At 39.6% G+C, this 13,819-nt stretch overlaps 1 protein-coding gene across 1 annotated transcript in view; it reads left to right on the top strand.

The window, feature by feature from the left end:
- The first annotated feature begins 15 nt into the window (after nucleotides 1–15).
- Nucleotides 16–13,819, top strand: part of LOC122555513 (E3 ubiquitin-protein ligase DZIP3-like) — an 88,922-nt gene continuing 75,118 nt past the window's right edge. Inside the window, exons 1-2 of the mRNA XM_043701537.1 lie at nucleotides 16–52; nucleotides 6,349–6,385. Coding sequence (XP_043557472.1) covers nucleotides 6,350–6,385 — 36 coding nt within the window. The 5' untranslated portion in view covers nucleotides 16–52; nucleotide 6,349. The remainder of the gene's footprint in view (nucleotides 53–6,348; nucleotides 6,386–13,819) is intronic.

Below are 13,819 nucleotides of genomic sequence, written 5' to 3'. Positions count from 1 at the left end.
TAGTGAATGGGGGAGGGGGAGGTGCTAATTTGGTGGAGATACGGTTAAACAGGTAAAATAAAACCCTGGGCTTTATTCGGCTTCATTGAGGTAGTATGGAGTGACAGCTGCAGGTCGGGTTTTTATTGCTTCTTGCTTAAATGTCAAGCTCTGCGTCAATGCAGATTAAATGTTGGGGCGGCTTGTTGTTCGAAGGGGAATGAGATGATGTGCTATCAGCAGAGAACAATTTCACTTCCTCCAGTTATCTCTCACCACCTTCCCCCCCTAACAATTGCTTTCAAACTTAAATAATTTCCTCCCCGCCCCATTCAATTATTTTAGGATCGCCATGTGATGCTTAAACACTCAGTTGGGGAAATTTTACAATTTTGGTTATTGGCCTTGCCTCTGTGAGTGGGTGGCACACATAACCCCTCCAGTTGTTGTTAGTGCAAGTTTCACGTCAAGACATTCAGCAGATAGGTTTGGCTGGCACTGTTCTCCAATCCAAGGGAGTGCCATAGCTGCTCTTGTTCAATAAGGTGTTAAATATTCAGGGACATGTAGACGACTCTTGGGTAGGCACATGCAAGTTAGTACAGTGAAGGGCATGTAGGTTAATCTTAGTGTTGGACAAAAGGGCAGCACAACATCGAGGACTGAAGGGCCTGTACTGTTCTACTTTAAACCGCAGCTATACTTGCCCTGTTTGTTCGATTCTGTGGCACTATTTCAAAAGAGAATGTGTTCTTCTGTGGGGCAGTATGGTGGCTCCGTGGCCACACAGCATCAGGGACTGCATGCAGAGTTCCAGCTTTAGGCGACTGGAGTTTGCACATTCTCCCTGTGTCTGTATGGGCTACCTCCCACAGTTCAAAGATGTGCAGATTAGATGGATGGGCCATGCTAAATTGCCTATTGTGTCCAGCAGTGTGCAGTCTGGATGGGTTACAGGGGGTAAGGCAGGCAGGTGAGTGGGTCTGTGTGGAATATTCTTTAGAGGGTCAGTGTGGACTCAATAGGCCAAATGGCCTGCTTCATGCTGTATGGATTCTATGATTCTAAGGTACACTTGGGAATATCCTTCAACCAACATCACTAAAAACAAATAGTCTGATGATTGTCATTTTTTACAAACGCTTAGTGTAAAACAAAGGACCAGGATTTGGTCTTATGATCCTTCAAGTCTGAATTTCCATTTTATAAGATCACGGTTATTTCAATCTAGACATCACCCCACTTTGTTGCCTGTTTCCCACAAAGCTTGACACCCCTATAGTGCAAGGACCTGACTAAATTCCAACATTAAACTTCAAGGTGATTTCATTTCTTTCAAATTTCATTGAAAGGTCTTGAGGTGTTGAAAGCTATTTTTGTCAATGCAAGTCTTTCAGCTTCACAGTTCAGAATTGTATTTAAAAGAATAATGATTTGTGATAGGTTTCTCATCTTATAAGGAAGAGATTGCAGTTTCCATTTAGTAAATTGGTTAATTATGAATACATTCACAAATTAAGCTCAAGATTGCTCTTGAAGTTTTGTCATAGAGATGTACAGCATGGAAACAGACCCAAATTTGTCCATGCTGACCATCCTAAATTAATCTAGTCCCATTTGCCAGCACTTGGTCCATATCACTCTGAACCCTTCCTACTCATATACCTATCCAGATGCTTCTTAAATGTTGGAATTATACCAACCTCCACCATTTCCTGTGGCAGCTCATTACATATGTGCACCACCCTTTGCATGAAAATGTTGTCCTGTAGGTCCCTATTAAATCTTTCCCTTGTCGCCCTAAATCTATGCCCCCTAGTTCTGGACTCCCCCACCACAGGGAAAAGACCTTGTCTATTTATCTTATCCATGCCCCTCATGATTTTATAAATGTACAGAACGTCATCCTTCAGCCTCTAACGTTCCAGGGAAAACAGCCCCAGCCCCTGTTCAGTTGTCCCTATAGCGCAAATCCTCCAACCCTAGCAATTTTCTTGTAACTTTTTCTGAACCCTTTCAAGTTTCACAACATTCTTCCTCTAGGAGGGAGACCAGAATTGCACACGATACTCCAACAGTGGCCTAACCAATGACCTGTACAGGAGCAACATGACCTTCCAACTCCTACACTCAATGCTTGGACCAATGAAGGAAAGCATACCAAACACCTTCTTCATTATCGTATCTACCTGCGACTCCACTTTAAAGGAAGTATAAACCTGTACTCCAAGGTCTCTTGTTCAGCAACACTCCCCAGGACCTTATCATTAAATATATTAGGCCTGCCCTGATTTGCCTTTCCAAAATGCAGCCTCTCATATTTATCTAAGTTAAACTCCATCTGCCACACCTGGGCCCATTGGTCCATCTGATCAAGACCCCATTGTACTCTGAGGTAACCTTCTTCACTGTCCACTACATCTCCAATTTTGGTGTCATCTGCACTGAATATTTTGGATTTAGTAGGTTAAGCTCCAGCAGTACCGCTGTGTAATCTTGGTTCCCTAAGCATTGCTGCATCTCATTCAATCTTTAAGTTCCTTGCAATTACTTAAATGGGTTAATCTCTATGAGCAAGCAAAAACTTTGCCTGTGTGAAATCTGAAGCTGTTTGGTTTTGGGACTCTCAAATAAGTCTCTAACAATTCCACACTTATTAGAGACCAATGTCACCCAAAGAAAGAAAAAAAATGTCATCAGCAAATTTATCAACCTGTTAACTTTTGGTGTGAGCATTTGATGTTAGAGTTCAGTTTGTGAGGTAGGAACTTGGATCAGAAACAAGCTTAAATCAGGGCAGTTACAAAGGAATGAGGACTGAGCTCACTGAAGTGGACTGGGAAAGGAGCTTATGAGCGGAGATGTTTGAGAAAAATGGCAAATGTTTAAGAAAACACTTTATGGCTCACAGCAAAGATATATCCCACTGAGAAAAAAGGATTCTGGGAAGGAGATAAGCCAACCACGGTTAAACTGAGCAGTTATGGCTAGTATCAAATGGAAACAAAAAACATACAATGTGGCAAAGATTAGGGGTAAAACAGAGGATTAGGAAAGTTTTAAAAAATAGCAAAAGACAAACGAGTCAAAAATAAAGAACTGTACGTATGACCAAGACAGTAAGAGTTTCTTTAAATATGTAAAAAGGATGAGAGAAATTGAAATTAAAATTGGCCCTTAAGAGAACGAGGCTGGGGAAATAACCATGGCAAGGAAGTGGCAGAGGATTTGAATAAATACTTTGTATTAGTCTTCGCCGTAGAAGACATCAATACCATTCCAAAATTACTAAATAATCAAGTGGAAAAAGAGAGAGAGGAAATAAATACTATACAATTACTATCACTCGAGACAAAGTGCTAAGGAAACTGTTGGGGTTAAGACTGTTTAAGTCTACTGGACCTGGTGGAATGCTTCCTCGAGTAATCTTTCAAAATATTTAGATTTTATTATTTATCAACTAATTACAATATACATTAATGATTTAGATGCAGAAAGTGATAGCCAAGTTTGCAGATAAAACAAAAATAGATGGGAAGGGAAGTAGTGAGGATTACACTAAAATTCTATAGAGGGATCTGAACAGGTTAAGCAAGTGGGCAAACATTTGGCAGATGGTATACAATATGGGAAAATATGAGGTTAGCAGACAGAATAAAGGAGGGAAATATCATTTTAGAGGAGAGAGCTGCAGCACAGGGACCTGGGAATCCTTGTGCATAAATCTCAAAAGATTTGCGTACAAGTTGAATAGGTAATAGGAAAGGCAAATGGAATATTGGCCTTTGTTTCAAAGGGAATGAGGTGTAAAAGTAGGAAATTCTTGCTAAACCTTACAAGGCACAAGTCAGACCACAGCTGGAATACTGTAAACAGTTTTGGGGCCCCCTACCTAAGGAAGGATACTCTGACATTGGAGCCAGTCCAGAGAAGATACACTGCAATGATCCTGGATATGAAGAGGCTGTTTCATGAGGAGAAATTGAGTAGGTTGGCCCTGTATTCAGTGGAGTTTAGAAGAATGAAAAGCAATCTTCTAAAACATGCGGCGGCACGATGGCACAGTGGTTAGCACTGCTGCCTCACAGCGCCAGAGACCCGGGTTCATTTCCCGCCTCAGACGACTGACTGTGTGGAGTTTGCACGTTCTCCCCGTGTCTGCGTGGGTTTCCTCCGGGTGCTCTGGTTTCCTCCCACAGTCCAAAGATGTGCAGGTCAGGTGAATTGGCCTTGCTAAATTGCCCGTAGTGTTAGGTAAGGGGTAAATGTAGGGGTATGGGTGGGTTGCGCTTCGGCGGGTCGGTGTGGACTTGTTGGGCTGAAGGGCCTGTTTCCACACTGTAATGTAATCTAATCTAATAATCTAATCTAATGCCTGATTCTTAAGTGAGTTGGCAGGTTCGATGTGGAAAGATTGTTTCCCCTTGTGGGAGAGTCTAGGACATAATCTCAGAATAAGGGGTTGCCTTTTTTTAAGAAAATGATGAGGACAAGGCCTGTCAAGCCTGATTGTTAAGCATCTGAATGAGTATATGAATAGGAAGAGTTTGGAGGGATTTGGGCCAGGTGCTGGCAAGTGGGACTAGATGAGATTAGGATATCTGGTCAGCATGGATGAGTTGGATCAAATGCTCTGTTTCCATGCAGTACATCTCTATGACTATATTCAAGGCTGGGGTAGACAGATTTTAGATCTGAAAAGGAATCAAAAAAGACAGGAAAAGTTGAGTTAAGGATTATCAGATCACCTTGACTTTGCAGTAATTGAAGTGTAACTCCCTTTTTCTTCCCACCCACTGCTTATATCGCTTCAGTGCAAGTCAAGGGAATTCTTATGGTGTCATACAGCATGGAAACAACCAGTCATGCCAAACATAATCCCAAACTAAACTAGTCCCACGTGCCTGCTCCTGGCCCATATCTCTCCAAACCTTACCTATTCATGTACTTATCCAAATGTCTTTTAAACATTGTAATTGTACCCACATCCACCACTTCCTCAGGAAGTTCATTCCACATGTGAACCACTCTCTGTGTAAAAATATTTCCCTCTTGTGTCTTTTTTAAATCTCTCCTATCACCTTAAAAGTGTGCCTCCTAATCTTGAAATTCCCCCATCTGTGAGAAAAGACAACTACCATTAGCTCTATTTATAGCTGTCATTATTTTATAAACTTCTATCAGGTCATGTCTCAACCTCCTATGCTCCAGTAAATAAAGTCTCTGCCTATCCAGCCTTTGTTAAAACTCAAACCTTCCCTACACAGAAACTTTCTGGTAAATCTCTTCTGAACCCTCTCCAACTTAATAATATTCTTCCTATAACTGGATGATCAGAATTGGACACAGTATTCCAGAAGAGGCCTCATCAATGTCCTATACAACCTCAACATGACTTCTCAATCAATACTCAAAGGACTGAGGAAGACAGGCATGAAAAATGCCTTTTTAACCACCCTGTCTACATATGACACAAACTTCAAAGAACTATGTACCTGCATCCCTGGGTCCCTCTGTTCTATAACACTATCTGAGGCCTTACCTTAATTGTATAAGCCCTAACCTTGTTTGTTGTACCAAAATGCTATGTCTCACATTATCTCGATTGAACTCCATCTGCCATTTTTCAGCCCATTGACTCATTTAATCCAAGATCCCTTTGTAATCTTAGAAAACCTACTTCATTGTCTACAACGCCATGAATTTTGATGTCTTCCCCAAACTTACTAACTATGCCTTCTAAATTCTCATCCAAGTTATTTACGTAAATGACAAACAAAAGAGGACTCAGAACTGATCCCTAAGAACACCACTGGTGACAGTCCTCCAGTCCAAAAAGCAATCCTCCATCACCACTCTCTGTCTCTTCCTGTTAAGCTAATTATGTATCCAATTGGCAAGCTCATCCTGAATCCTAATTCAGTATAACATTTTGATTTCGCTCTTAACTCATCTAATGTATCACAGGTTTTGAAGGAATTTAATTTTGTCACATAGACGACCAATGTGACAATGACTTTGCACTAGTAGTTTCCTACAATGAGCCATGAATAATGAGCTAAATAGACTTCTTAATAGCGGTATATAAGCAACTTGAATTTGTACTGCAAATTTGGCCGTTGCATCAGTACTAACACATTCAAATTATGGAATTTGAATGCGACCAAAGCCAACTATTAATAAGATTTATCCGTGGTTACATGCATTCGAAGGACCATTTGCATGGATTAATCTTGCAAGGAGTGAGAAAAAAATTCACTTAGAAAAATAAACCATTTATAGTTTTAAGTTCCTTGCATATATGCTATTTTCTAGTGTTGATATGTTTGGTTGATTCTTAATAATTATGATTCCTCTGATTTCATTTAGAATGGATGGAAAGGGAAAGAAATTAGAAAAACCTTCAGTAAGTACATTCCTGTGCTGGTGTCCTAACGCTTAAATTAAGCACAAATTTTGTGGATAAGAATAAATATATGTATCACTCTGGTAACATATTTTTACAGCGTTCTTTTATTGAGAGTCAAAAAAGGACATAAATATAAGAGGGCCTTTAAATAATCAAATTAATTTAAGAGGAATCTCTTTGTACATTTCTGAGAATGGCACTCTGCCACATGGAGTAAATGAAGCAGATGGCACTAGCACATTTAAAAAAAAGGTTTGTTGCACCAGTGAGAGAGTGACAAGGGCATGGGGGAATGGGGAGCAGCCTGGAACAACAGGATTAAATTAGGAGGAAGTAAGTGTGGATTATAAATATAGGTATAGATCACTTGGGCCGTATAACTCTACATTTGTGCTCGACTAGTAAAACACAGAAAAACATTTAGCCTTATTAATAAAGTTGAACATTACAGGATCGTTTCTTCCCTGACAAAAGTAATCAGAGAATCTTTATTTCCCATTTTAAGAATAGCGAGTCATTAACAATTTACTGTTCTAATCCTTCTACAACTTCTTAAAATGCTGCACAAATTCATGACTCTATTTACAAACAGTGCTGTTTCTAACTTCCTGAAATCATTTTAAAGCTGAGATATTAAATGGCAAGATCTAGTGACTATCTGATCTTAGAAGGAACTACACCATTTGTAATTTTCATTGGATCTCCAGTGTGTTAAAAAGTGAAAAAAAAGTGAAGAAAGAAAATGAGTGGTTAAGTGACTGTGTCCTTCACTCCACTGTAATTGTCAAGCGATACAGTCTTTCTGGTTCAACAGTTTTGCTTTGAAGTGTCTTCTCTGAAAATTTGGAACGTATTAATATTGAATTAATTGAATACCTGTATAGCTCTACCTTCCCTGTAATTGTGTGAAAACTCTAAGCAAGGCTTTAGATGACAATCAAAATACAAGATTACATAGATCATTACATATTCACGGTCATCAGTAGATTCTTAAATGCAGATTATTATTGAATTCAAATTCCACCATCTGCTGCAGCAGGTTTCTAACAGTTAAGTGTTTTTAAAATTATTTCTAAACTGAATATTGCAGCATAATTACTCTTTTCTCTTTGAAATTAAATTAATTTAGGTCTCTTAAAAATGAAGTTTTAAGAATCTTTAATTATTAATATTGAAATGTTATTCTTTTTACTTGAGTTCGGTGATACAGGCAGACAGCCATCCTGAGATGATGTTTTGGTATTGCTCATTGTAAACTAGTGACCCATTAATAATCCAGTAATTTTCATACTGATACTAGGATTTTTTTAAAAATTCCAAATGTAATGAACTGAATTTAAATTCAGCAGCTGTCCAAATGTGATTTAAATTTGAATACCTATGGATTTTGTTTTAATGTACTCAAGGGATGTGGACATTGCTAGTTGACCAGCATTTATTGCTGGTCCTAATTGCCTTTGTACTGAGTGGCTTAATAAGCCATTTCAGAAGGCAAAAACAATGACTGCAAATGCTGGAAACCAGATTCTGGATCAGTGGTGCTGGAAGAGCACAGCAATTCAGGCAGCATCCGACGAGCAGCAAAATTGACGTTTCGGGCAAAAACCTTTCATCAGGAAAGTCAAGAGTCAATCACATTGCTATGAATCTCGAGTCTCATGTAGGCCAGACCAGGTGAGGATGACAGATTTCCTTACCTGCAGGACATTAGTCAACGAGTTGGGTTTTTCCAACAATTGACAATGGTTTCACGGTCATCAGTAGATTTTAAATGCAGATTATTATTGAATTCAAATTCCACCATCTGCTGCGGCAGGTTTCTAACTTGGGTCCTCAGATCATTACCTGCGTCTCTGGATTAACAGTCCAGCAATAATACCAGTCCAGATTACTACTCTAGTAATATAACAGAATGCTTTCATGCCTTGTTGTCATTGTGCATGCCTCATAAAGGTAGTCAATTACAGCAAAAGTAAATTTCAGGAACTCCCCATGCAATATAGCATGAGACAGTCTTTTTGTTTTAACAGAGACAAAAAGCATGAAGCACATTATAAAAATATTGAAAGAAACCCTCAGACAATAATGAGTTGACCTTGGATTTTATCATCCTAAATTTCATTTCTTCTATTGTCCAGTAAATGATTAGATTATTGTACTTAAAGATTTTGCTATTCTTGATTATGCTAAAGTATTGGAAGTTACCTTGAAAGAAAAGCCCATGAGATTATGCCAACAGCAGGGAATGTCACTATGTTGGATGAGAGCATTTGTGGTTGATTTTATGTACATAGACTTTCTTACAACATGGAGACAGGCAGATTAGACTTTCTATCTCTGTCTCACAATACAATAAAAGTAAACCATCAAAACCTCCAAAATGGTCACTTCAGTGGTTCCTAACCAGAGTTTTGAATAACTACTCCTAGATTTTGTGAATAAGTAATTTCCCAACAGTGTTTTTGTATCTTAAACAAATGACTTAACTATTTATTAATTATACAATAACTTTAGCACGGAGAAAGTTAGGAGAAAGTGAGGACTGCAGATGCTGGACATCAGAGTTGAGAGTTGGTGCTGGAAAAACACAGTAGGTTAGGCAGCATCCAAGGAGCAGAGAGAAAATTAACATGGTAAGCTGATCAAGTCTGTGCTTTTAACCTCAAACTTTTGCTTTTCGCCTCCCTTCACAGACAAACAAACACAGTTCAGAGATAAATAAAGGAAAAATAAAACAAGACTGGCCACATTACTTAAATGGCTTTCACAATGTGTTGTTTCAAAGGTATAAATATGCACTCCTTGGCTACTTTCACTAAAGTGTTGATCAGAGGCACCTTCTCAGTTCACCAAGGCAAAGGTAGCAATACTTCTTACTCAGCTTTCTAGTCTTTTGCTTCTAGAAGCTGGTGTAACAGAAGGCAGGGAGCTTTCACATCTCCATGCTGCCTCAGCAGCAGTCCAGAACAATTTCTCAGAAAACGTAGTTGAGGAAACATAATTCTGGTTTCACCCTGATGAACTGATCAACTCTTCCCAAGGCCTCAATTACTATTCAACAACTGCCATCTACTTGAACATAGGGTTTCTTCCATACTTACTGGAACCAATTCCCAGTTACTGATCTCATTCATAACCAACTTCTGCTATCTGTTTGGGATAGTCAACATGGCTTTGTGCCTTGGAAATCATGTCTCACAAACTTGATTGAGTTTTTTGAAGAAGTAACAAAGAGGATTGATGAGGGCAGAGCAGTAGATGTGATCTATATGGACTTCAGTAAGACGTATGATAAGGTTCCCATGGGAGACTGGTTAGCAAGGTTAGATCTCATGGAATACAGGGAGAACTAGTCTCTTGGATACAGAACTGGATCATAGTTAGAAGACAGAGGGTGGTGATGGAGGGTTGTATTTCAGACTGGAGGCCTGTGATCAGTGGAGTGCCACAAGGATCGGTGCTGGGTTCTCTACTTTTTGTCATTTACATAAATGATTTGGATGTGAGCATAAGTGGTAGAGTTAGTAAGTTTGCAGATGACACCAAAATTGAAGGTGCAGTGGACAGCAAAGAAAGTTACCTCAGATTACAACAGGATCTTGACCAGATGGGCCAATAGGCTGAGCAGTGGCAGATGGAGTTTAATTCAGATAAATGTGAGCTGCTTCATTTTGGGAAAGCAAATCTTAGCAGGATTTATACACTTAATGGTAAGGTCCTAGGGAGTGTTGCGGAACAAAGAGACCTTGGAGTGCAGGTTCGTAGCTCCTTGAAAGTGGAGTCACAGGTAGATAGGATAGTGAAGAAGGCGTTTGGTATGCTGGGACTGTTTTCCCTGGAGCATCGGAGGCTGAGAGGTGACCTTATAGAGGTTTACAAAATTCTGAGGGGCATGAATAAGGTAAATAGGCAAAGTCTTTTCCCTGGAGTCGGGGAGTCCAGAACTAGAAAGCATAGATTTAAGGTGAGGGGGAAAGATATAAAAGAGACCTAAGGGGCAACGTTTTCATGCAGAGGGTGGTGCGTGTATGGAATGAACTTCCAGAGGATGTGGTGGAGGTTGGTGCAATTGTAGTATTTAAAAGATATCTGGATGGGTATATGAATAAGAAGGGCTTAGAGGGATATGGGCCTGGATTAGCTTGGGATATCTGTTTGGCATGGATGTTGAACCGAACGGTCTCTTTCTGTGCTGTACAACTCTATGACTCTATGACAGACAGTAGACATGGAAAATTATTAGTCAGATCTGAAGCAAATTTGCTTTGGTAATCCTCAAAGGTCAATAATGAGAATAAGGGCTATTCATGGTATATATTAATAACATGGGTTTGAATATACAAGGAATAATTTCACACTTTGCAGAAGGTGCAAACTCAGAGTCATACTTACCATGGAGGAGAATTATAACATAACTAAGAAATATATAAACAGATGAAGTGGGTAGACACAGCAGATGAAATTAATGCAGTGAAGTTCACTGTGATTAATTTTAATGGGAAGAATGAGAAACACATTATAAATTAAATATACATTCTAAGAACTAGAGAAACAAAACAGCCTTCGAGGAGTGGAAAGATTTGAAGGCTGTTAAAAAAGCTTATTAATAGAGTTTAGAATAGATAAGCAAGGAGCTTATGCTAACCATTTATAAAACTTTGCTAAGGATCCAGATGGTATCTAATTCTGGCACATTCGGAAGGGCATACACTGTGAGGAGAGGTTTGATAGAAATGTACCAGTGATGAAAGACTAAAGGTGTTGGGATTGTTTTCCTTTGAACTGAGAAGATTGAGGGGAGATTTGACAGAGATGTTCAAAATGATATGGGATTTTAATAATGTTAAGGAACAACTGTCTTAAATAGCAGAACAGCTGCTGACCAGAGAAGGCATTTTAAGGTTGTTGAAAAATAACTACCTTAAATGGAGTGGAATGCATTGCCTGTTGGAGAATGAAAGGCGATTTCATAATAACTTTCGAAAAGCAATTCACTAGATACTTGAAATGGTAACATTTGTAGGGCTATGGGAAAGGAGTTTAGCAGTGGATTAATCGGTTGGTTCTTCCAAAGGGCAGGTGCAGTGAATCAAATGACCTCCTCCTGTGCTTTTGATAAGGTCTCACATGGGAGACTGTTAGCAAAGCCCCATGCGATCCAAGGATATTTGGTAAATTGGATATACAGTTGGCAGCCTGACATGAAGCACAGGGTGATGTTGGAGTGGTGTTTATTTGATTGAAAGTCTGTGTCCAGTGGGCTCCACTGCCTCAGTTTTGGGACCCTTGCTGTTTGTAGTTTGAATAAATGCTTCAGATGTCATTGTGTAGGAGGGTTGATCAGGAAGTTCGCAGAGAAATTGGAGGGTGGTAAATAATGAGGAGGATAACCTTGGATTAGAGGAGGATATAAATGGGCTGCATATATGGCCTTATCAGTGGCATGACCAGATGGGCCAATGGGCTGAGAAGTGGCAGATGGAATTTAATTCAGATTCAGAAAAGATTTACAAGGATGTTGCCAGGGTTGGAGGATTTGAGCTATAGGGAGAGGCTGAACAGGCTGTGGCTGTTTTCCCTGGAGTGTCAGAGGCTGAAGGGTGACCTTACAGAGGTTTACAAAATTATGATGGACATGGATAGGGTAAATAGGCAAAGTCTTTTCCCTGAGGTCAGGGTGTCCAGGACTAGAGGGCATAGGTTTAGGTTGAGAGGGGAAAGATATAAAAGAGACCTAAGGAGCAACATTTTCACACAGAGGGTGGTACGGTATGGAAATCAGCTGCTAGAGGAAGTCGTGGAGACTGGTACAATGCAACATTTAAGAGGCATTTGGACGGGTATATGAATAGGAAGAGTTTGGAGGGATATGGGCTGGGTGCTGGCAGGTGGGACTAGATTGGGTTGGGATATCCATTCGGCATGGACGGGTTGGACCAAAGGGTCTGTTTCCATGCTGTACATCTCTATGCCTCTAAGTGGAATTCAATCCTGATAAATGTGAAGTAATATATTTGGCAGGACAAACAAGGCAGGGGAATACATGATGAATGGTAGGACATTGGGAGGTACCAAAGATCAGAGGAACCTTGGCTTACATGTCCATCAGTCCCATAAGGTATGGATAAAGTGGTTAAGAAGGCTATGGCATTCTTATATTTATTTGTCAAATCCTTTAGTTTAAGAGCAGGGAGGTTATGCTGGAACTGTATAAAATGTTGGTTAGGCCACAATTAGAGTACAGTATTGTGTACAGTTCTGGAATCGATGTTATAGGAGTGCTTTAATAGCACTGGAGAAGGTACAGAGGAAATGTTCTATGGATGGAGTGTTTCAGTTGTGAAGAGAAATTGGGTAGACTGAGGTTGTTTTCTTCACAGCAGAGGACACAGAGGTGTTTGAGATAGATTAAATTATGAGGACCATAGATAGCATAGACGGAGGAAACCTTTCCCTTTGATGGAGGGATCAGTGACCAGGAGGCATAGACTTAAACAGGCAGAGGTTTAGAGGAGATGTGAGGATAATCTTTTTCACCCAAAGGTTGGTGGGAATCTGGAACTCACTACCTGTAAGGATGATAGAGGCAGAAATCTTCAACACATTTAAGAAGAATTTAGATGTGCATTTGTGATACCAAGACATGCAAGGCGATGGGCCAAGTGGAAAATTGGTTTAGAATAGTTGGGTGGTTGTTTTTGACTGACTCAGACCAAAGGGCCTTTTTTGTGCTGCAGATCTCCATGGCTCTATATGCTGCAACATATATTGATTCTGTCTAGGTGTTGTTAAAATTATCAAATTTATTTTCAGATTTGACCATGATTATGTCCTTTTTTCCCTCCACAACATCCATCACCCCTCTGCAACATGTGTGCTCTTTCAATTCCAGCGTCTTGTGAATTCCCAGTTTTAATTCCTCCTCAGTTGTGGCTGTGCCCTGAGCTGCCTAGACTCTAAGCTCTACAATTTCCATCTTAAACCTGTCTGCTTCTTTCTTTATAAGATGAGCCTTATAAAACTTGTCTTCTTGATAACGTTTTTCGTCCCTTGTGGTATATTAGCTTAGTTGCTCAGTCGTAAACTTTGTTCGGTAATGCTTCTGTTGAAGCACTACTAGACATCTTATTACATTAAAGCTAGTATTTACATGTTTTGTAGTAGAGCAATAACCAAAAATGAATGGATCAAGTTTCACTTGTTTATTTTACCAAGTCTTGATGTTGATTACATCTTGTAGTGTTAGTGTGTTTAGACTGTGTATCAAATCAGATTTTGAGTACCCAGACTAAACTGAGTTGTCAACAAATCATCACTTTAAAAGTATAAACTTGGGCTTCGCGGGCATAGATCTTGTATCGCGTTCAAATGAGGAAGGGAGAAGGCGAAGTAAAATACATGAAAAGTCTTAATTTTATAATTTTACACTCA

This window comes from Chiloscyllium plagiosum, chromosome 12, assembly GCF_004010195.1.
Source record: "Chiloscyllium plagiosum isolate BGI_BamShark_2017 chromosome 12, ASM401019v2, whole genome shotgun sequence".
NCBI classification, from domain to species: Eukaryota; Metazoa; Chordata; class Chondrichthyes; order Orectolobiformes; family Hemiscylliidae; genus Chiloscyllium; species Chiloscyllium plagiosum.
This window is presented reverse-complemented; position numbering and strand designations above follow the sequence as displayed.